The sequence below is a fragment of the Amaranthus tricolor genome, chromosome 17 (genome assembly GCF_026212465.1).
Source record: "Amaranthus tricolor cultivar Red isolate AtriRed21 chromosome 17, ASM2621246v1, whole genome shotgun sequence".
NCBI lineage: Eukaryota > Viridiplantae > Streptophyta > Magnoliopsida > Caryophyllales > Amaranthaceae > Amaranthus > Amaranthus tricolor.
The window spans coordinates 18744545-18767203 of record NC_080063.1 but is presented as its reverse complement, the minus strand read 5'-3'; the positions used below and the strand labels follow the sequence as shown (position 1 = coordinate 18767203).

The window sequence follows — 22659 nt, the reverse complement described above, 5'->3', positions numbered from 1 at the left end:
GTAAAAATCATATTTGTCGATAAACAATCGAAAAGGCTCTACATACTGTGAAAGGTTAGATCAACAAGTATTTAATAAGTAAATTTAGAACTAAATATTATACGAATTCGACATTAAAATAAAATTTAATGAAAATCATAATAATAAAAATAATTGTGTCTATTCATAAACATTTTAAGTTTGAGTATAGGAAAGATCTACTTAACTCATTAAGATTTCGAGCTGATCTATTAATATCCTTTTTCCTCTCTAATTTGCAATCCATCCTTCCATTCTTTTTTAATCAAAACAATAAGTTTTGTAATTAATATACAGTCCAATAAATTAAATTAAACATGTGTTTATTATTATGATTTTCAATAAATAAGAGGTTGAAATGCATTTTTCAAATATAGTAAAAAGAAAAATTTTAGTTATTTAGATTTCCTCAAAAGTTGGATCAAGACATCAACCTTTGACATACATGTGTTGCAAGCTCATTCCACAAAATTGTAAACCACTAATTTGAGTTTTAAACTTCACTATAAAATAAGTCCATTAATCTTCCCAAAAAATCACCCAAGCTTCAAATATTCAACAGAGTTAAAAAAAAAAAAAGAATAATTTTATTTTTTAAAGAGAAAAAAAAATCAATTAAGTGAAAAATGGATTCTCAAAATGCAAGCTACCAAGCCGGTCAAGCCAAGGCCACCACCGAGGTAAATTCCTTAATACTTTATTTCATCTTTAATGACATTAATAGTCCGTCTATTACTTTTAATTAACACTACTTTTAATTTTATATTATTTTTATTATTTACTTATTTTTTTATTATAAATAATATCAATTTTAAATTTTTAGGAAATCTAAGTAAAATACAAGATAATAAGTCTCTTATGTACAAAATAAAAAAATATTATTTTAATTATTGTGTTATTGTAACAAGGAAATTTCGGTCAAAATTTGAATTTTATTTTGAAGAGTAAATACTATTTGTCAGGGTTAGATTATCACCTAGTCCTTTCGTTCTTTTAGATAAAAATAAACCAATAAAATTCTAGTCCATAATTTATTATTAACTCATTTAATATTTTATTATAATTTTTTATCTTTAATTTCATGTAATTTTACAATCTCTAATTTATTTTCTCACAGGAGAAAGCTAGCAACATGTCAGAAAAGGCTAGTTGTGCTGCCCAATCTGCAAAGGAATCCATGCAAGAGGTATTTTATTATCCAATCACTAGTTTTTACTAAAATAATGTAAATTTATTCTTGTGTGGAAACAAAAAAAATACAATAATCTTCCACTTTACATTTAATTTAGAGCTTATATCTTTATGGGAAATTTACAGATAATAAATTTAGTGACATTTTCTTAAAAATATAAACTATCTTTCTAATCCAATTTTATTTCTACTTAACAGAAGCTAAATTAATAAACACAATATTGTTGAGTTAAAACTGTATAAAAACTAGGATTATAAAGTACGATTTATATAATCATTGAAAAAAGGTAAAAATGTTGTGAAAATATTCTTTTAAATTATATACAAATAACTTATATATTTCGCATAATGATCTTGTTTACTTTTTCACACATGTTAATGCACTATTTCAATCGTAAACATTTCTAATTGTACATAATTAAATTTTATAAAAATTAATATTAATAAAATTTATTTTCAAACCAATCAAACAAGAATAAAATACAGATTATTAATTGATAAAATAGTGTAAAAAATAAATAGGGTATATAGTTTTCTAAATAGGAGGTAGTATTTATAAGGAAATACTTTTAATATTAAATTCATTAATTATTATTATTATAGTTTTCTTTTTTTAGTACAATATAATATAAATATTAAATCATTAAGTGTTGATTATTTGTAGGCTGGATCACAAATGCAAGAAAAGGCAAAAGACACAATGGACTCAGTCAAGGAAGCCACTGGAATGAACAAATAAAGCACCTAAGTTTGAGCTTTTATTATTAGCTATAAGTATAAATGTAGTTATAATCTTATTATTATTAATAATAAGTGAGTGAATTAAGCTTGCAAATGAGCTGCTTTATGAACTAATATCGTTATTATGAATGTAAGATAACTATTTTTTAGGTTTTTTTTACTTATATTAAATAAAGTTAATTTTATTTACCTCTATGATTTCAAAATCATCTCAATATCTATATATATAGATTTAATATTGTTGGATCATTGTTATTTTTTCATTTGAAATGCAAAATCGAAAATTTATTAGAAATTTGTTAGGTTCAGCTCTGTTATAAATATGTTACTTCGTTATTAATAGGGATTTAGAAATGCAAAATCGAAAATTTATTAGAAATTTGTTAGGTTCAGCTCTGTTATAAATATGTTACTTCGTTATTAATAGGGATTTAGAAATGCAAAATCGAAAATTTATTAGAAATTTGTTAGGTTCAGCTCTGTTATAAATATGTTACTTCGTTATTAATAGGGATTTAGAAATGCAAAATCGAAAATTTATTAGAAATTTGTTAGGTTCAGCTCTGTTATAAATATGTTACTTCGTTATTAATAGGGATTTAGAAATGCAAAATCGAAAATTTATTAGAAATTTGTTAGATTCAGCTCTGTTATAAATATGTTACTTCGTTATTAATAGGGATTTAGAAATGCAAAATCGAAAATTTATTAGAAATTTGTTAGGTTTAGGTCTATTATAGGTATATTAATTTGTTATTAATAAGGATTTAGATCTAATTGAATCAAATTATTTTTATATCCATGTAATCTAATTATGTGTAAAGGTAAGTTGCTTAATGTTTGTTTTAGGTGAATGCAATTATAGTGACTCCACTCAAGTTAATTTAATTTGAGATCTACCTAAAAATAACAAAACTGAAAATTCGTGAGATTGATTCACTTCAAATAAATTATGCATGAGATTTTTTCAATTTACTTATAGTGAAAATATATTCCTTTTTAAGACCTTACTGAAGAGTTTTGTTTTATTTAAGCGTAACTTTAGTCAACTAAAACAATCATATGTGTACACAAATAAATTCTATTTCATTCCTTTGTATTTCATTCCGTTTATTTTTTTTTCCTTTATACTCCACTCCTTTCCTTTCCATTTCTTCCATTTTCATTCCTTTCTTTTGTTGCTTTCCATTTCATTTCACTTCACTCTATTACTTTTAAAATGTCAAGTAAAGTTTTATTCACCATTAATAACAACAAACAAATTTTCATTATAAATTTTTTATTAAAAAGTATATTTTTTTAAAAAAAATATATTCTCTCTTTTGTTCACTATTACTAAAAGCGAACAAGTAGAATATAATTATCCTTTATATTTATTTTGAAGAGCTTAACATCCAGAGGCAGGTAGCATCGCAAAAAAATTATGTAAATTTAGAGGATAGTTGTTTTCAACGGATAGTTTAGTAAATTTTTTTATGATGAATGACACTTTTCTATATTTTTATATTTTAATTTTTCATATTATCAATTGATTTTTATAGATAGATCTAAGGAATGAAATGTTATTGGAAAAAAGAAGATATCAATCATACAAATAATTTAGAAATTTTAAAATTGAAAATCAAAGATCTAACACCGTTTTAGTACTTACTACAAAACTACTTACCAATTGTGACCCAATTTCAGTTACGGGCCAGCTTATTGATGTTAGGCTTCTATACGGGTCCATTTGTTTCAAACCGTCCAGAACAAAAATATGTGTATGCCGTATAAATTTTTAAATGTTATGTTTGAAAATAATAATTTTATTTTAAAATTTAAAATTGACTTAAATTTGATTTTGAATAAATTAAAAATATTCAGATTTAAATCTGAGCCAATTCTAACACTGTACATTAGATTAATTTTTTTTATAATAAGATTATTTTTTGGCACGAAGACACTTATTTTGAGAATTAAATTTTCTCAACTTTTTTGATAATAATCTTATTTTTTTCCATCTTACCGGTATAAAGTACAAATTCTTTAAATAGTACAATTACATCAAGTTTTGTATGCGACCGACCATTTTATCATGGGAGAACCCACATAATCATCCAACTTTTTTAATTGATCACTTTAATTTATTTATAAGTAATCACTCAAAAGTTACAGGTAGTTATTTTAAGAATCTAAAAATTAGTCACTTTAAAGTTTCAATTGAACGTGATTGTTATTGGTTATATAATTATATAATTGATCACTTTAAAATTATAAATAATTATTTTAAACTATAAATAATTACTTTAAAATTATAATATTTAATCACCCTTCAAAACATTGCACATTTGATTACCTTAATACAAATGATATCATCGTAAAATCGCCATTTAAAAATTCATATTTTAACTAATTAAAACTTTCACCTTAAATATAAAAACAATTGTTTTTCGGACGGGTGTCGCACCGTGTCTTACAAGATGTGCTCTCTTACTTTCCAGTATTTGACACTTTCACTGTTTCACAGCGGAACAGCAAAAGTGATGGTGAAATAAGAGACATAAAAATATGCAACTCCTGGTTCTTAGATTCTGATCTCTATTAACCCAGAAATCAAATTATCAAATTAAAGAGATTTACGGGTAAGTTTTAACTTTTCAGTTGTATTGTTTGATTTGCAATTAATTTTTTCCCTATTCAAATTGATTCAGATGAGTTGGATTAAAAAATATGCATGAATCAAGTTATCATTCATATTTTGATGATAAAAATTCTATAGTTTTCCTGGGTTTTAATGTCCTTTTGGGGTAGAATTTGATTTGCAATTTGTCTTTTGGATTGCTCCATATGTTTGTGACATTCATATTTGAATTGGGTAAAAAAGACAACATTTTTATATATAATAAAGTTTGAATCTTTGATTAATCCATGTTAATACAAGATGAAGTTCATGCTCAATAATTTTCATTGTATTTGTATAAGAGTATGCTGTTTTATCTTCTTCTACTGATGGCATATGCCTCCAATTTATGTTTTTACCCATTTTGGAGTAGAATTAATGGTGTGTTTGGATGGAAGGAAGGAAATCGGGAGAGAGATTTAGAGGGATGAAGAATTCATTGTCCGAATAACAAATTAAAGAGAAGGGATCAGAGGGGAGGGTTTTGAAGGGATTTGATGAATAATTTTGGTTATTATTTCGATTAAATCCAATGATGGAAATAATTTGAGAGAAAGGTTTTATCTCTCTTTCCCTTCGGTTCTCAACGAACAAGAGTTACTTTCCGTTTATTTTTCTTCCCTTTTTTTCCCTCCCTCCCCTTTCCCTTCTTTTTCTTTTCTTTCCAATTCGTATCCGAACGTAGTGTGAAAGTTCTAATAAGACATTTTGTATTAATCTTGAAAGTAAGATCATCCTACCCATTTTAATGGAAAAAAAAAAAATTGGTCAGTACTTGATTCCTTTCTTACATTGTGTTGGGAGTTTCAGCTTTTTGTAAGTGATGTTGTACTTTTGTTGCCATTTCTTCTTGTAATAAATCACCATATTCTGTTTCTTAACTAATGTCACATGATTCGTTTATCTCCTCGCGAATAGCAAATCGAAAAAACCAAATTATGTTTGGTTTTGGGCTATTCTGGGCAAACTTGAGCGAATTACGAATTCGGAAAGAAAATTAGCTTACGAATTATGTTACACATTACACTGTTCTTAACCCCTGGAAGTATTTGGAGAAATTTCTAGTTTTATTTTCTTCATGTATTTGCTGATTCAAATTCCAATATATTTGTGTATATGATTATAGATTGGTAGAAGCTAAGTTTTCCGAATTGAAGTATTAGTTTGAGATATTTGGCTTGATCTTTATATTTTTTTATTTATTAGGCTTAGGATAAGATAAAGAATTTGGTTTCTTTCGGTAACCTTAGAAGTATGCCCCCAGCTGAGAATCCAAAGAGAAGGATAGCATTTGTGCTGATTGATGGAGTAGGTGATGTGTCTATTCCTAGATTCGGGTATAAGACCCCGCTACAAGTGGCTAAAGTACCCAATTTGGATGCTATTGCTTCAGCGGGAGTTAATGGGCTCATGGACCCTGTTGAAGCGGGTTTGGGTTGCGGTAGTGACACTGCCCATCTTTCTTTACTGGGATATGACCCAAGGGTGTATTACCGAGGACGAGGTGCATTCGAATCAATGGGGGCTGGATTGGCCATGTCACCGGGAGATATCGCATTCAAGGTAACAATCTACTTCAATCATCTTATGTTTATTTTGTGTTAGCATGCTTAGAGCTTTCATAATGCGATTTTCATTGACTTTAGTCGAACTTCGCAACTTTGGATGAGAAAACTGGTGTAGTAACAAGTAGAAGGGCTGATCGTCATTTTGAAGAAGAGGGGCCTATTCTATGTGCTTCTTTGGATGGGATGAAATTGCCATCGTTTCCCGAATATGAAGTTAGAGTCAGGTGCATATGCTTCTCCTTTCCGTTCATACTTGCTCAATTGATATGCTATAGTGAATCATCATCATCAACCCAATATCGAATATGTTTTTATGGTACACATTTCCATTATTTAATTGATCAACTTTGACAAATCTTGTTGACGGTTATAAAGTCAAATCATTAGGCTCTATTCGAGTTTTGGATAACTTGGGATAACAAAATATGTTTGGTCGTAGGGTACTCATAGATGATAGTGCTCCTTGTCGAATTAACTCCTAGGGTTGGACTCAACTGTACATAATTATTCATATGATGTTCTATCAAAAATGAAGTCACGTAATAATGGAGCCAAAGATTTATTGGTTTTGGATTATATGGGATTATAGTAACATGATTCATTAAATCAGATGTACTTATTGACCTTTTGTATCAAAGGTTAATCATTAACAAAATCCCTGCCTAGGCGGGAGTGTTAAAGGTAGTTAAGGGCATTGGGGTGATGATAATGTTGATGATTGTTGAGCATCCCACTTGATTACTATAATTAGATGAAGAGTTACATATCAAAATACTAGGTGGTTTCAAATTAGTAAAAACCCTTTTGTGAATTGAACGCTTGTTCCAAGTAGTAATGATCTATGTTACATGACACAACACAGCCTATGACTATTGGAGAAAAATGAAAACCCGAGTATCGAATTCAGCAAATTTATAAAAATACATGATTTATACTCTAAAATGAAATGTCGGAGTATCACAGTTCATATTCATCTTAGTTGAGGTAAAATGAAGAGTCATTGTAAAATAACCTTAGATTTTGTTGTACATCATGTCAAGTGGATGTGGGTTCCGTTCCATAATTTCAGGAAAGAAAGAACTTTTCTGAACGTCGTATTAACACTTTGTAGTTTTGTGCAGGTATGCCACAGAGCATAGATGTGGAGTGGTTGTGAAGGGTCCTAACTTAAGCGGGAATATTTCTGGAACCGACCCTTTGAAGGATAACCGCTTACTTCTACAAGCTGAACCCTTAGACGACACTGATGAAGCAAAACACACAGCTGCTGTTGTGAATGAATTATCGAAGGAAATATCACGTATACTCGTATCCCACCCTGTTAATGCAAAGAGAGTAGTACAGGGAAAGAATATTGCAAATGTTGTCCTCTTACGAGGTTGCGGAATTCGAATTGAGGTATGTTTTACCTTACTCGGGGTCATAAAACGTTTTGTTCATATGTGCGATAGTGTACCTCTTAGAGGAAAGTTTTTTTTTTTTTAATATCTTTAGTGACCGGAACTTATTTTGTGTTCCTTTGGAAGTATTTACGCGGAAAACTTTCTTGTTCCTTTTGTGTTATCTCATTCTCAACTGTTGAGTCACCTGTATTCATGGATGGTTAAACTTTCTTGTTCCTTTTGCATTTTCTCATTCTCAACTGTTGAGTCACTTGTATTCATGGATGGTTAAGCCATATTTAGTTAGCATTTTGCTAAATCAATGAAGGGTAAGCTTGTGTTGTATGATGCGGGTTTGCGGTTTCAGCTTCACTCAGTCCTTCTCTTTGCAAGAATCTCTTTTTCTGAGATCTTTCTCGAGTCGAGGGACTCCTTGGCCGCATCCTCCTTTATGGGTATGGGTTGCCGCCTTCCTTCCCTCCCCATACCCTAATCATAGTTCCTATGGGGCGGAATACACCGGGTACGATGATGATTTTGCTAAATCAATGCTATCTATGAGGTCCTGAAAAAAAAATCCATCCCATCCGTCATTCTGTGAGCACATGTATAAAAGCTAGATAATATGAAACGGAGGGAGTACACTTTTGTCTCACGAAAAGATAGTTAATTATCTTTGATTATTCGATGTCGCCCGACCTCTATCTAAGACATATAGTTTGTTACAGGTACCACCATTTGAAAAGCAGCATAACCTTCGACCATGTATGGTTGCTCCTACTAAGATCATTGCTGGTCTAGGGTTGTCTCTCGGCATTGATATCCTTGAAGCTCCTGGAGCAACAGGAGACTATCGTACCCTGTTAACTTCCAAAGCATCTGCAATAGCCAAGGCCCTTTCAGCTCCTTTAAACCCATGCCCAAATGTTTTTGTCCCAGGGGAGGATGAGCACAAGCCTGGTCATTCCGACGGATATGATTTTGGTTTTCTTCATATTAAGGTAATTACTCACCTTCTACTTAAGTGCGTAATGGTTTCCGAACTCTCTTACGGACTCTTAAATATTCAAGAGTCTTCGAATCATCTAAGATACCCATGCTACTCCGACATGGGTATGGACACTTGGACTCATTTTAGTCAAAATCATGAATTTTTTTTCGTAAAATGGTGAAGTCGGAGACTTATATCCATGTGCATGTCCAACTGAAGTACCAGAGTGGCATTATTGGATGGAAAAATTACAAGAAACTACCTAATGTATAGCACCTTTTGCAAAAAAACTATCTAATCTATTTTTCTTTCTTTTTACAAAAAACTACCTGACTTAAACATTTGCAAAACACTCCATTGACCGTTAAATGAAGCATGTGTTTGGCACGTGATACTATTAATTGAACCTTATGACAGGGGAATCTGTTACCTTCACGAGAGAGAAATAGAGTGGAGGGCCATGATAAAGCAGAAGTCTAATTACCTTGATTTTCTCCACCGAGGTTTAATTTATTCGTTTTTCAGGCTATTGATGATGCGGGCCATGATAAAGCGAGCGTTTTTAAAGTCAAAGGATTAGAAGCAGTTGATAGAGCAATTGGGCAGCTAGCTAAGCTCCTTTGGGAAGCGGAGTCAACAGGCAAGTTCGAGTACTTTTTATGTGTGACAGGAGACCACTCTACGCCGGTTGAATATGGGGACCACAGCTTCGAACCTGTTCCGTTTGCACTATGTCGACTACGAGATTTTGTGGGTGCAATAGGCAGTGAGTCAATCCTCGGAGAAATTTCCCTTGAACCTTTTCCGCTTCCAACTGTTAAAGCGGGGGAAGATCTCCCGGAAGACTGTGTATCTGATGATAACACGATAAGAGCCTCAATGCAGGCTTATTCTGGTGATTCTGTTTTCGAGCTAAGTGAGATCGCAGCATCACGCGGTTGTCTTGGCCGTTTTCCAGGAAGTGAAATGATGGGAATCATTAATGCCTTTCTCAAACTCAAATTTTAAGCTTCTTCCACCGGAATTAGAGGTAATCGACTAATTAACAATAACTTGTCGGATTAATTTCGAGGGGTTTGATTTTACCTTTTCTGTATTGTAACTTTCGATGTCTCAAAATACGTGAGTGAGATTGTGTCACACAGGACTTGTTACGGAAATTCCCAGATATTTGGAGGGGTTCGATTTTACCCTTTCTAATAATCTTTTTTTGGTCGTATTCCTCTTGTATAAAACTTCATTATGTTATTGATGTTTACCACATTTGCATGCTGCACATCGGAATAATGTTCTCTGTACCAAGTATTGGCCTCTCTGTACCAAGTATTAGGTTCGAAATCTAAGCAGTATCGCTACTTGGATGTATCACAATTCACGCACTATAATTAGACAGTTGCCTGAAATAGTCAGCACTTTACTCGATATACAGACGCTCTCGGCCTCTTGCAGTTACATTTTGTTCGTCTTGAGAGGCTGTCGGGATGTAAGTCGAACAGATTCACAGGTAGAGATGCCTGAGAAAATGAGCAGGTTAACAACAAAAAGTCTGCAAACTTCAACCAGCTTTATCATGGGTTATAGAATTCAATTTTTCTACCCAAAGATTAGATCGTCTCATTATGAGACGGTCTTAATTGGATCAGCTCAAACTCTTAAAAAAAACTGCCGCTCTATACAATTTAAATTTTATTTATTTTAAATTTTTTTGCCAATGGACTGCTTGTATGGGCTCTTCTCACTATAAGACGGTCTCATACTAGACTTTGCGATTTTTCTAATATTTTCAAGTTAGATCATTTTCAAGTTAAAGGATTATAATTTCTTGACTTATAATCATTTAGTTCAATTTGGAGTTGATTTCAAATTGGATTAAAATTTCTTCACATTTGCATGTTTGCCTTTACATGTCTATTATTTTAATGGGTGAAAGATTTATAGTTCTTTGATTTCAGATTATAGTGGAGTAAAAGTAAATTAATTCATTCAATCATATATAAAGTTGCACATAACGTGTGCTATAAAAGATCAATCAAAAATAATTTCTTTATTATTATTATTGTTAACAAGAATAAAATAGTGTACAATTGACCTCTTAAAAATATATATAAATTTGCTTGATAAAAAGTAAATATAGTCCTAAAATATTGTTCGCCACAAACACAATGATGCTCTTACACAATACCCCAATTACCACGGCACATGTTATTCAAAATCTATAACATAAGGTCACAGCCAGTAACGCATACCAATATTTTAAATGCTAATAATGGACATTGTAGAGTACAATATTCAATAAAAAAAACTCCAATTTTTTTTATATTATTAATTACATTTAAAATATTTTATACATGAATATTTATTTACTTGACATTTCAAAGGTCTAAAAGAGTGAGCTGTTTTAGTCATAAACTGATGAAAATTTTCATCACACCCAGCTTTTAAAACCAATAAATTCATTTATTTAACAGCAATTTTAATAATTTATACTAATCAAATTTTAATGGCAGCTCAAGTTTTTCTATCTTCTTCACGTAATACTTGTTCAATCTTCAATCCCAATGGTAATAATCTAATCTTCTATCCTGATTTTTTCTAAAATTTGTATGATTTGATGAACGCGCACTTTTTATTTATGTAAAGTTACAGATTATATTTACTATAAATAGTGGATAAAAAATATTTTTTTTGTTTCCGCTAACAAAAGTTAGGTTGTGATCTGATTTCAAATCTTGTTTAGTAGGGGCTTACTTAATTGCATCAGCATACTTAAATGTCTATTGATGTATGGTCATATTGAAGAGTTGTGTATGATTTAGAATTGAAATTTTGATTTGGGTAATTTTGCTTCACAGTTGATCATATTATTCTGCATTTTTTTAGAGTATGCAAATCAAATTTAGTGTCTTTTCAGTTTTTACACTTTTTTTGTTTGGAATTTGGATGATGGCTATTTTTTTTCTTTTTTTCTTTTTGGGGGAATTTTATTGTCTGTAGCTGTTGATGTGATGGGGGGATTAAGGATTTATTCTGATGTTGTCCCTATAATTAAGGTTGATTTTAGATTTTATAGATTGTCGATCTGGCCGCAACCTTATTACTTCCGTTAATTAGGGTATGGTCTGTCATTTTTCATCTCTCCTTAGACCTTGTTCATAACTTCTATAAGCGGGATGTATTCAGCAAAGGAATAAATAGACACAATTTGTAGTTATATTACTAAATTAATACTGTAAAATTTTTACTTATATTTTTTTGAGAAAAAATAGCAATCTAAGGTTGAATTTGGAAACTATGAGTGCTTATATTGGGAAGTAGCAGAGGAATCATAAAATTCTAATAATTGATCTAAGTAATATGACTAATTATTGATTTGTAAACCTTCAGTAAAACTGTTGCAAATAGATTTTGATCGGTGTTAGTTAGTTCGCCTTATGAATTTGCGATTCGCTCCAAAAGACCCAAAATATCCCAAAATTTACTATAATTCGCTTTTTGCGATTCGTGAGAAGATTAACAAATCATGTTCAGATACTTGACTATATCCTAGGTAGTGGAACGAATCCAAGATAATACTATGGGGATGTCTATATGTGTGACTCGGCTATTATTCTTATGTATTATATGTTATATAATCTAATATTAATATGTTTTTAATCAGATGTCTCAAGTCATCGTCTAGGTAAGCCCGGGCCTAGATTCCCATGTATTACACTAAGTTAAGTTCAATATGTTTAGGTAATGAACATGGCTTCCGGTTTTCCTCATTAAGGACTAAGCCATTGCAGTTTCTTAAAGTTTCCTCTGGCTTTAAAGTAAGAGCAAAAGCTGCTGCAAATGCTGATGGTAGGGGAATAGAAATCCCAAAACACTGGTACAATTTAGTTGCTGATCTTTCGGTTAAGCCCCCTCCGCCTTTGAATCCTCGAACTTTTGAGCCTGTCACACCCGAAGATTTGGCACCTCTTCTCCCAGAAGAGTTGATCAAACAAGAAGTCAGCATTGAACAATACATTGAAATTCCTGAAGAGGTTCTTGATGTATATAAGTTATGGAGACCCACTCCTTTAATCAGGTTCGGTCTTTTTTATTGTTTGTTCTAATTATATGCTTATAGGGTTACAGCTCGTCTTGTATGAGACTGTCTCTGAGACGATCTCAAAACAAAAAGCATATAAGCTAAAAGTATGAGGCATGTTTTACGGTGAGACCGTCTGATACAAGAATTTGTGATAAAATTAAGCTTTTGGCATTCTTCTTGCTATTTAACGCCATGCATGAGGAGGACATTCTAGCCCAAACGGCCTTGTGTGAGGGGGCGTCATGGAATATACTTCTATAATATTTTTTGGGTTTTTGGCTGAAGCCCCAGATATGTTATATATTCTATCAATTTTCTCGCTTTAAGCTTTCTGAATCGAACTTATCTCATTAAAGTACAAAACAAGACCTTAATCTGGCAAAAATCTCACCGACTTAGCTGAATTTATTGAACCCGAATGTTTGAATGTAGGGCTAGGAGATTGGAGAAGCTCTTAGGAACTCCGGCAAGGATTTATTACAAGTACGAAGGCGTAAGCCCTGCGGGATCACATAAACCTAACAGTGCAGTACCGCAGGCTTGGTACAACGCTCAAGCAGGAGTCAAAAAGATTGTGACTGAAACCGGAGCTGGCCAATGGGGAAGTGCTCTTTCCTTCGCGTGCAGCATATTTAACCTCGATTGTGAAGTAAGAATTTTTTTGGGTTTGTGTTAATTTCATTTACGATCTACATGAGATGAGACGGAGAAATGTGTTGCGGTTTTTTCAGGTATGGCAAGTCCGCGCTTCATATGACTCGAAGCCATATAGAAAACTGATGATGCAGACTTGGGGTGCTAAAGTTCACCCTTCACCATCCGACTTAACTGAAGCAGGCCGGAAAATCCTCCGATCAGATCCATCAAGCCCTGGTAGTCTCGGGATAGCAGTATCAGAAGCCGTAGAGGTTGCTGTCGCAAACCCGGACACAAAATACTGCCTCGGAAGTGTGCTGAATCATGTGTTGCTGCACCAGACTGTCATCGGTGAGGAATGCATAAAACAGATGGAAGCATTTGGCGAGACCCCTGACGTGATTATTGGGTGTACCGGAGGAGGGTCTAACTTTGGCGGGCTGTGTTTCCCTTTTATTCGGGAAAAACTCGATGGTAAAATGAATCCTCTTATAAGAGCTGTTGAGCCTGCTGCCTGTCCTTCTTTGACTAAAGGCAGGTATGCTTATGATTACGCTGATACGGCTGGGATGACTCCGTTGCTCAAGATGCATACGCTTGGTCATGATTTTATTCCGGACCCTATCCATGCTGGTACACATTGCGCTTCTCAGACGTTATTTTTGCTTTTTTTCCCGTTCCCCAAAAGATTGTCATGCTTGTTAGAACATGGGGGACTTAAAAGAGGGCGATGAAGACTGAAGATGATCACGAGTGTAGGAATGAAAAGTATATTAAGGATTTAAACTTACAGGTTAGATTAGTTCGGCTGTAAGTAGTCCTAGAGAATAAGCCCGAAATCTATCATACAAGTCGATGTTGTTTCTAACTAATCTCTTTGCGAATCGCGAATCAAAAAAGGGAACTATAGCGGTTTTGGGCTATTTTAGGGTCATTTTAAGCCTATTGTGAACTTAAAAAGCGAATTAACAGACGAATTATGTTACGCTAGTCTAATGTGAACTCAAATAATGTGCTAAAAGAGTAAAGTGTACATTTGGTTGTGTAGGTGGTCTGCGTTACCATGGTATGGCTCCGTTGATTTCACATGTCTATGAATTGGGTTTGATGGAAGCGATTTCTATCCCGCAAACCGAATGCTTTGAAGGTGAGTTACTCCCTTGTAATCTAGCATAATTTCAACGAAAGCGAAGTCATTTGTCGCAAAGAATGAGATTTGACCATTTTTAGCTATTTAACTTAACCTAGTGTGATATGGTTTAGGAGCCATTCAATTTGCAAGGTCGGAAGGGCTGATCCCCGCACCAGAACCAACTCATGCTATTGCAGCGGTGATCAGAGAAGCTCTCCGCTGCAAAGAGACAGGAGAATCAAAAGTGATTTTGATGGCAATGTGCGGACATGGACATTTCGACTTGCCAGCCTATGATAAGTTCTTGCAAGGGACGTTGGTCGATTTGTCGTTTTCAGAGGATAAGATACAGGAATCACTTGCCAATGTTCCTCGAGTCATATCTTGAAGATTTATATCCTTATAAGGTACACTTATTCTGGACCTTTTCACGTTAAGAAACAACAATATTCTATTATCCTTTTGCTGCAACTCCTACCTAAAGATGATTTGAAGGGTCAGATGTAACAAAAAAGTTGTATCTTGTATAGCAAACATATATGCAACGACTCAACATTTCTACAGCTTTACTATAAATAATAATAATAATAATAATAATAATAATAATAAAAGCGTGTAAATTATTTTTGGAGGGCAATTTACACCTCTTGCAGTCTTTCCTAAAGGTGGACAATTGAGTCAAAATTGACCCGATCATCCAAGACCCGTCTATACCCAAATTGACACACCCATTGTAATGAATATGAACATTCTAACTCAAGTACGCACGATCCGAGGTGTTCAAAACAGACCTAATGACTTGAAATATACCCGACCTTGTAACCGAACCCGATTTAACCCGACTTTAAACATAATTTTTATGTAACAAACAATTTGGAAAAAATCCGATTTCAAACCGACCCGAAACATCCCCGATAACCCGAATGAACACCTCTTCGCACGAATGACATGACCCGAACCTGAACCGATGACGAGGACATGCCCGCATTACTCTTGTTGTTTCAATTAGATTTGAATTGCAATTTCCAGATTACAATATGCAAAAGAAAAATTATATTGTTTGTGTGACAATTGACAAAGGCATTATAATTTATATACCAAAGATGGTTAAAGATGATTAAGCAATAATCAATTTAGAATGAACAATCATTGTGTTTGCTAAATAAAGTAATTTTTTTTTTTTTTGCTGGAGTGGTTTACATTAACTAAATTTAGATTTAGTACAATATTTTCGCAATCCTACTCATTATAATTCTGTAATATATTTAACAATGTAATTAATTATTAATAGCTAATTTAAAACAAAAATGACAATATTCCATGCAAAGACAGAACCTTTCCTAGCTGCAAAACAACCTTCTTTAGCTGCATCTTGAACATATAAAAATCCTCCATTATTACCTTTGCAAACGACATTAAAAAAAACAATTCGTTCTATAAATTCTTGACCGTTATTTCCTTTCTCGCTCCATCTCCATTTCTCGACAATCTTGGTTAAGTCCTCGAGAAATGGCGCGATGGAGCAGTATCATAACAGTGTCTATAAATTCGCTAACCCTTCTATTAGGACTCTTCCTTTTGGGTATGGGCGGGTGTTTAGCCGTCCATCACGACCGAGCGCCCTGTTTATCTCTCATACGATCGCCTTGCCTTAAAATAGGTGCCATACTCGTGGTCGTATCATTATTAGGTCTACTTGGAATGTGCTGTCGTTCTCCTTTCGTGTTGTGGCTCTACTTGATTATCTATTTTATTTTAATCATTATGGTCGCGGTTGGTGGTGTGCTTTGGATCATGGTTGTGAGCAAAGGTTATGTTCGTCTTGATATTGGGGAGTCTCGTAAGCTCAACGATTTCACCTTTTGGTTTCAAGATCAAGTAATAGGCATCGAGGATTGGTCCAAGGTTAAGAATTGTTTGCTCCACACAGATATTTGCTCGTCTGATAACCCCAAGAAAATTTTCTTGTTTTCGGATACAATTAAGGTTTGTTGTTCTACACTGCTTAAATTGTTATGGTCCACAAGAGATAACAAAAACTCCAAGTATATAGGAGCCTCGGCGGCCTGAGATTTAAGAGGCTGGAGTGAAATATTAATTTGGGCTCCTAATCACTAAATATATTATTGTATGCCTCTAACTATTAAAGATTAAAACATCGTTTTTCTAAATTTTTGGATGGGCCTTAGGCACAAACCCCTCTTGCCCCATTATATAATCCGCCCTAATAGGAGTACATGATAAGAAAAATTATGGGATGTGAATTAAAATCTCACGTCTCAACAAATTTGCTAGACATCTGATCTCATTTGATTCCTGAATAAAAGAAGCCTGTTTTTTAGTTTAACTATAAAAAGTACAACCCTCCTTTTTTATATTTGGCCAGCATCTCATATTTTATATTCCTTCAAAGTTCAGATTGATAAGATCTAATTGGTAATGTATACTCCTTTATCCCTTTAGTTTTATACAATTTTTATTCATCCATCTCACTTAATTTGTTACATTTCCTTTTATGAAAGTGGTTTCACTATTTATTTTAATTCTCATCCACACTTTTCTTCCATCAACATAATTCAGAATTTTTGTTTTATCATCACAGTCAAATCAATTTTTAATATTTGTGTCAATCTTCTAAGTAGCAAACTCAGGGAACGAATCCCATCCTAACACTAACCCAGAGGCTAAGTTAGGATTTAAGCGGGAGACGCCCGAAATTTTTATGTCAGCATCATAAAGACAACTTTAGGCGGGGAAAAGTTAATCGGATTTTAGGGTATATAGGCAGTTCTGTTATATTTACACCCAAATCAAGAGCGTATTATGATTTAAACATAGTTAAATTTGTGGGCAGATTTTTGAGGATTGGTTGTGGCTGACCTTTGTGTTATAAGATGCAGACTTGCGGAGTTCGCTTCAGCCGCACTCAGTCCCATCAGTTGCAGAATCTTATCTTATTCTTTTTCGAGTGGGGGACTCTTTGGCCGCGCTCTCCTTTATGGGTATGAGTTGCTGCCGTCCTTCCGTTCCCAGACCCTGTCCATAATTTTTTATGGGTAGGATATACTGGGTATGATGATAATGATAGTTGTGACCGACCTTTGTCTGCACTAAACTCCGCCACTAACCAGCCTGCTGGTTTGAATAGGCGTAAAAAGCCTCACTGCCTTGGCCCAAAAAATCGGCATAAACAAGTCTGAAAAACCTAAACACAAGCCAACCTGATATTTGAGAGGCCTGGGGGGAAATATTAATTATGTTGCATCTCCTAAGTACTAAATATACTATATAACCTGTGTATATCAGTATGCTGTGTGGCTGTGTAGTGTATATCAGTATATCAGTGCATTTTGTGTAATAACCCGATCTTATTCTCGCTTTACAGCAAGGTTGCTGTCGACCGCCTTCGGTTTGTAAGAAGAATTTCTTGACAATACACGACTGCGATGTATGGAAAAACGAAGCAGCAACGATGTGTTACAACTGCAGCAGTTGCAGCGAAGGGTTCATAAGCAAACTCTCAGAGATATGGCAAAACTTGTTTCCTGGGGTTGTTGCACTGCTTGTTTTTCTCATCATTGTTTTCATTTTCGGTTGTTTGGCTTTCAAACAGATTAGAAATGATCACTATAAGAAACTTTACAACACTGTGAAGGCTTGATACTTGTAATCAAATACTTGTAGCTAGTATTGTTTTTGATACTTCATCATATGGTTTAATAGATTTACAATTTACTTAAATTTATCCTATTTTTGCCAATGTAGTTATATTTTTTTTATTTGGGGTAGAGAATCCCTACTCAGAAAAGGGGAGCGAAAGGCAGTTAATCATTTTTGCAGATGGTGAAAATCAAATACTGTCATAAGGATGAAAGGAAAAGTTCTCGATTATAACACATGATTCTTCTAACTCATTTTTCATTCTTAATATCTTATTGAGATTAAAAAAGATGATAATTATCAGTTGACTATGTTTTAACTTATTTTGTGAACTTTTATTCATTTGCTTCTTGCCTTTGCTTCTATATTCAATCTACAATGTGAAGAATGATAATCTCTTTATTCCCTTCATCTCAAAAAATGTATTCAATTTTTCTTTTTAGTCTCTCTCATTAGATTCTGTCATCAACACATATAACTTTCTTTTTCATCTCATTTACCAAATTCTATTACTTTCTCATAAAATAAAACTTTATCCATTTTTCTTTATTTTTTCACCAATTTTCATTGTGATAAAATTGGTGATAGAGGGATTAACTTGCTCTTGCATTATATATCTTTTAGAAGGTAATTGAAAAAAGTAAAAAAAAAAAAAAGCTCTACGAACTAAGCATATGGATTTCAATAAAAATAAAAAAAATTTGCCAAATACCATGTTAAACAAAGTTACCAACCACTTCTCTTTTATCAATGCATAAATTAGTTAAAAATTTACAACTAAGGGTGGTAAAATTCTACTCCTATCACTCCTCCCTATTAAGTTAAGTGTAAAAACTTTAATTACTTGCCAACCTTTATTGAATTTTGGAGCATTTATAGTAGTATAAATAGGGTGTTCATCACTTACATTTTCATCATCCCACCGCAACATCCTTAAGTGGTAAAGTAAAAGTGAGAGTAATATTTTAGAGTGAGTTATTGTAAGAATAAGAGTGAGCTACTACAATATAGTAGTAGTATATATATTGTAATCTTATATGTTTCTAGTGCTATTATTATTACTTTAAACATTAGTTGTTCAATACTACTCTAAATTTTATTGTCCACATTATTATTTTATTATTCCTTTCACATAAATATACCCCAAAATTCTCTATATACCAATAGCTAATTTTATACTCATTAATCCATAAAGACAACTTTCAAAGTCAATTCCTATAAAACTACCCTAACTATTTATATAAAAGATTAAATTCCTTTCGTGCTTGCTTATTTTCGAATGATGAAAAAACATTGTGAATTATTTTCATTTCCCTTTTCAGTTTTAGTTGTAAATGATTTGGCAAATATTATATTTTTTAGACAATATCTTTTTATTAATATTGTACAGCACCATATCAAAATATATGAAAAAATCACTAAAAATATAAAGTAATGTTATATGATAAATATTACTACTATGATCAACATATCAAAATTTTCAAAAGAAAATATGAAATCAATTCTGATAACCTGTTGAGATCAGAGAATATTTATGAATCTGTGTGTATGACTTTTGTTTCACTAATTATATTATGTATAATGTATGTAGTAGGGATGATCATGAACATTGAATATATGGGATGAACATTTTTAATTTCATTTCTTAACTCTTTAAAAATAAATTTCAATGTATGTAGTAGGTTTGTTCATGAACATTGCATAATTTTAATATCTGAGGCTTCATCACTTGAGATTTTAGGCGGTCAATCACCTTTTTATCAATTTTGATTCTTCAAACAACTATAATCTCGTCTTTTAACCTATTTTTAACTTAAGTACCGACTTTACCATAAAAAATATATAATATAATAATTAATCAAAATACTTAACCTTTAAAAACCCATTAAAATAGTAGCTATAAGCTAATAAAATTGTTTGATAATTGTACAATAATATTGGAAAATTTACCACATTAAAGTATACATATAAATAATTCAAAGGGAAAGACTTCTCTTGGTGGGGGAATCAGCAAATTTGAGTGTCTCTTCAATCAACTTTCTTGCTTTCTTACTTCTTATTTCAATTCTCATACTCTCACTCTTCTCAATCTCATCATAACCAAACTCTTTTTTCCCTTTAAAAGACCATCTCAACTTTGTCTTCAATGTTCCCATCCATTTCTCAAACCCTATTGTCAACATTTTTCTTCAATAATCACCCTACAAAAAATTATAATAAAAAAATTAATCATTATTATCAAAAAATGATTTGAATTTAAAAAAGTCAAATTTACGAAACTTCATATAAATCAATTCAACCTAACTTTACGAATCAAACTTTTTAGAGATAGGCGAGGAATTTTCCCTCGTTAAAATCCTAACAAATAACAACGATCAATATAATCAAAGTTAGTGGTAAATATGTATTATAGTAAAATAATTAAAATATATAATTAAACAAGCAAAAACATACCAAAAAATACGACAAGCTGATGATTGAATTCTCGAAATAATTTGTATTATATAATGATCAAGGAGTAGTGCTTAAGAGTAGGGAAAGAACAAGTGAGGGTGACAATGTATATGAGCAAGCAGTTGAAGGGTCACAACAACGGCATTTAATAAGGAAAGAAATGGGTTACGTATAAGAGGAATACCACACAAAAATACACAATTGAAGAAATTGCAAATTAATTTGTGGGTAGGACCATGTAATATTAACTTCTAGTAGAGTTAATTTTCTTGATTGTAATGTTTTTGTACAAATTAACATATTTAAATAATCATTAAATAATCGTACTTAAACAGGGGTGAACCCATGATACTAGTATAGAGTGAACCGAATATTCATTTCAGCACGACACGGATCATAATATAGACAGGCTCAAGCCTAAAATCTCAATTAAGCATATTCTAAGGCATTGATAGAATAATATCTAGTCCTCAACCATCTAATTGTCATTTTAGCTTAATGTACTTATAGTCTTGGATTCTTTTTCTTTTGGTTCTTTCTTTACATAAGGAGATCAAATTGATGTTGATTTATCACTATATTATATGTTCATTACTACACGATAAATCAACCATGTCCTACTAAGAACTTTAAAACAAAATTTGCTACTCATTTAATTAGTAATAAGTTATCATGATTCATGCACAAATTAGTTAGTCAAACAAATTATATATATTTATTCTGCCTTTTTAAATTTGTTACATTACATTAAAAAAAATCTCATTTTAATTTGTATAATAACAAATCTAAAGGAACATAAAATTAATTTTTACTACTAAGTGTCTTAGTGATGTAGATGTATGGGGAGACTTTGTCGACTTAACAGTTTATTCATTTTACTTATTAACCTAAATTTGCAAAGATAGTTTCATAGATTAAAGTTAAATCATAATCAAAATTTTATTTTTATTTAATTTGATTTAATAAATATATAGATATTAGGTAATTTAGTTGGCAAAATCATGTAAAAAAATATGATAATTATCCTCAAATTATCTATATCTATTTATTTTTATGGCTACACCAATTATTTTCATATATGTATGGTCCCTTTAAGCAATTCGTCAAGGTCAAGCACACATATGGCTCTAATTGTACCACTAAAACTCTTTAGACTCCCACATTTTCAATCCTAATCGAGGACCATTCTACAAGATCCATTTCATATGGACTTATCTAACTAGCTTCGAATTTAACAAGCTCAATTACTTTCAACCATAATAACCCTTTAAATTTGTCTCTTTTAATCATTTTTGATAAAAAAAAATTATTAAATGAAACAAATTTGACATAGGGTGTATGATACATTGGAATCAATTAGTTCATAGATATATTAGGTGGTAGCTAATCAAATTAATTAATTTGGATTTGTAGGTTATATTACTAGCCTATGACTCAACCAAACATTCATTTCACTTGTTTGGTTTTTAGTACTATTATTATAAATAAAGATAATGAAAATGATTTTTAATATAAATTTTCGTGTAATAATATATATTATGTCATTTCTATTGTTAAAAAACATTAACCATTAGAAAGTTTTGTGTTCACAATGTTTCGTTACAGTCAAATATCATATCTCTCGATATGGTACTACATTAAAATAAATTTTATGGAAAATGAGATGATTGATGTAGAATGAGGATGAACATTACATTTATCTAGAGATTTTCCTATCAAAATTACACTTATATATTTTCATTACGATTCATACTATTTAATATTGAAAACCAATGGTTATAAATAACTTATTTGATCATACTACTATTTTAAATAAGTTATTTATACCAACATACACACACACACAACTTTCCAAATACATACATTTACCATTTTCTACTTCTTTAAGTCTTAACCCCATGCATCTACCATCTACTCCTACTTCTCTCTTGAATTAGACCATTACATATAGAAGTACTAATTATTCTTTTGTAATAGTCTAATAACAATACTCTCTTTTATTCTTCCCATTACTTCCATTTTCAAATAGGGTTAAGTCATCCTATTATTTTCATTTTCATTTATAGTGTGTAATTTTTTTACCTTATTATCATTACTCACGTTACCTTGTTACAATTATCTAATAAAGAACTATTAACAATTTACTAAT

General features: G+C 31.9%; 4 protein-coding genes and 1 long non-coding RNA gene across 6 annotated transcripts; 4 read left to right on the top strand and 1 right to left on the bottom strand.

The window, feature by feature from the left end:
• The first annotated feature begins 566 nt into the window (after nucleotides 1-566).
• On the top strand, nucleotides 567-2099 carry LOC130804338 (stress-induced protein KIN2-like). The gene is made up of 3 exons (XM_057668740.1): nucleotides 567-698; nucleotides 1136-1204; nucleotides 1874-2099. Exons 1-3 carry the CDS (start codon nucleotides 645-647, stop codon nucleotides 1946-1948), a joined length of 198 nt encoding a protein of 65 aa, XP_057524723.1. The 5' UTR covers nucleotides 567-644; the 3' UTR covers nucleotides 1949-2099.
• Nucleotides 2100-4393: 2294 nt separating this feature from the next.
• LOC130803484 (uncharacterized) lies at nucleotides 4394-9813 on the top strand. Its single transcript, XM_057667598.1, has 6 exons — nucleotides 4394-4571; nucleotides 5816-6172; nucleotides 6256-6401; nucleotides 7299-7575; nucleotides 8288-8560; nucleotides 9076-9813. Exons 2-6 carry the CDS (start codon nucleotides 5864-5866, stop codon nucleotides 9556-9558), a joined length of 1488 nt encoding a protein of 495 aa, XP_057523581.1. The 5' UTR covers nucleotides 4394-4571; nucleotides 5816-5863; the 3' UTR covers nucleotides 9559-9813.
• Nucleotides 9814-10828: 1015 nt separating this feature from the next.
• LOC130803483 (uncharacterized) lies at nucleotides 10829-18227 on the top strand. Of its 2 annotated transcripts, none has more exons than XM_057667595.1 (7): nucleotides 10829-11111; nucleotides 12286-12622; nucleotides 13061-13277; nucleotides 13360-13897; nucleotides 14313-14411; nucleotides 14528-14803; nucleotides 17782-18224. In XM_057667595.1, the coding sequence occupies exons 1-6, from the start codon at nucleotides 11051-11053 to the stop codon at nucleotides 14782-14784; spliced, it is 1509 nt and encodes a 502-aa protein (XP_057523578.1). In that variant the 5' UTR covers nucleotides 10829-11050; the 3' UTR covers nucleotides 14785-14803; nucleotides 17782-18224. The 2 variants fall into 2 exon arrangements, with proteins under 2 accessions (XP_057523578.1, XP_057523580.1); XM_057667597.1 differs by having other exon boundaries at nucleotides 10885-11111; nucleotides 12209-12622; nucleotides 17782-18227.
• On the top strand, nucleotides 15906-18057 carry LOC130803829 (tetraspanin-7-like). Its single transcript, XM_057668030.1, has 5 exons — nucleotides 15906-16441; nucleotides 17297-17398; nucleotides 17485-17590; nucleotides 17703-17785; nucleotides 17886-18057. Exons 1-5 carry the CDS (start codon nucleotides 15906-15908, stop codon nucleotides 18055-18057), a joined length of 999 nt encoding a protein of 332 aa, XP_057524013.1.
• Nucleotides 18228-19941: 1714 nt separating the features above from the next.
• Nucleotides 19942-20971, bottom strand: LOC130803485 (uncharacterized). The gene is made up of 2 exons (XR_009039911.1): nucleotides 20511-20971; nucleotides 19942-20257 (listed from the first exon to the last, which is right to left on the bottom strand). It is a non-coding gene; the product is annotated as an uncharacterized LOC130803485 (long non-coding RNA).
• Nucleotides 20972-22659: the final 1688 nt, after the last annotated feature.

Excerpts from the sequence above, each read along its gene's own strand:
- LOC130804338 (XM_057668740.1), top strand. The coding sequence starts at position 645 with ATGGATTCTCAAAATGCAAGCTACCAAGCCGGTCAAGCCAAGGCCACC. Across the intron at positions 699-1,135 it reads AAGCCAAGGCCACCACCGAG|GAGAAAGCTAGCAACATGTC; the intron begins GTAAATTCCTTA and ends ATTTTCTCACAG. Across the intron at positions 1,205-1,873 it reads CAAAGGAATCCATGCAAGAG|GCTGGATCACAAATGCAAGA; the intron begins GTATTTTATTAT and ends GATTATTTGTAG.
- LOC130803484 (XM_057667598.1), top strand. The coding sequence starts at position 5,864 with ATGCCCCCAGCTGAGAATCCAAAGAGAAGGATAGCATTTGTGCTGATT. Across the intron at positions 6,402-7,298 it reads GAATATGAAGTTAGAGTCAG|GTATGCCACAGAGCATAGAT; the intron begins GTGCATATGCTT and ends AGTTTTGTGCAG. Across the intron at positions 7,576-8,287 it reads GTTGCGGAATTCGAATTGAG|GTACCACCATTTGAAAAGCA; the intron begins GTATGTTTTACC and ends AGTTTGTTACAG.
- LOC130803483 (XM_057667595.1), top strand. The coding sequence starts at position 11,051 with ATGGCAGCTCAAGTTTTTCTATCTTCTTCACGTAATACTTGTTCAATC. Across the intron at positions 12,623-13,060 it reads AGACCCACTCCTTTAATCAG|GGCTAGGAGATTGGAGAAGC; the intron begins GTTCGGTCTTTT and ends GTTTGAATGTAG. Across the intron at positions 13,278-13,359 it reads TATTTAACCTCGATTGTGAA|GTATGGCAAGTCCGCGCTTC; the intron begins GTAAGAATTTTT and ends CGGTTTTTTCAG.
- LOC130803829 (XM_057668030.1), top strand. The coding sequence starts at position 15,906 with ATGGCGCGATGGAGCAGTATCATAACAGTGTCTATAAATTCGCTAACC. Across the intron at positions 17,399-17,484 it reads GGCCGCGCTCTCCTTTATGG|TTGTGACCGACCTTTGTCTG; the intron begins GTATGAGTTGCT and ends TGATAATGATAG. Across the intron at positions 17,786-17,885 it reads TATTCTCGCTTTACAGCAAG|CAGTTGCAGCGAAGGGTTCA; the intron begins GTTGCTGTCGAC and ends TTACAACTGCAG.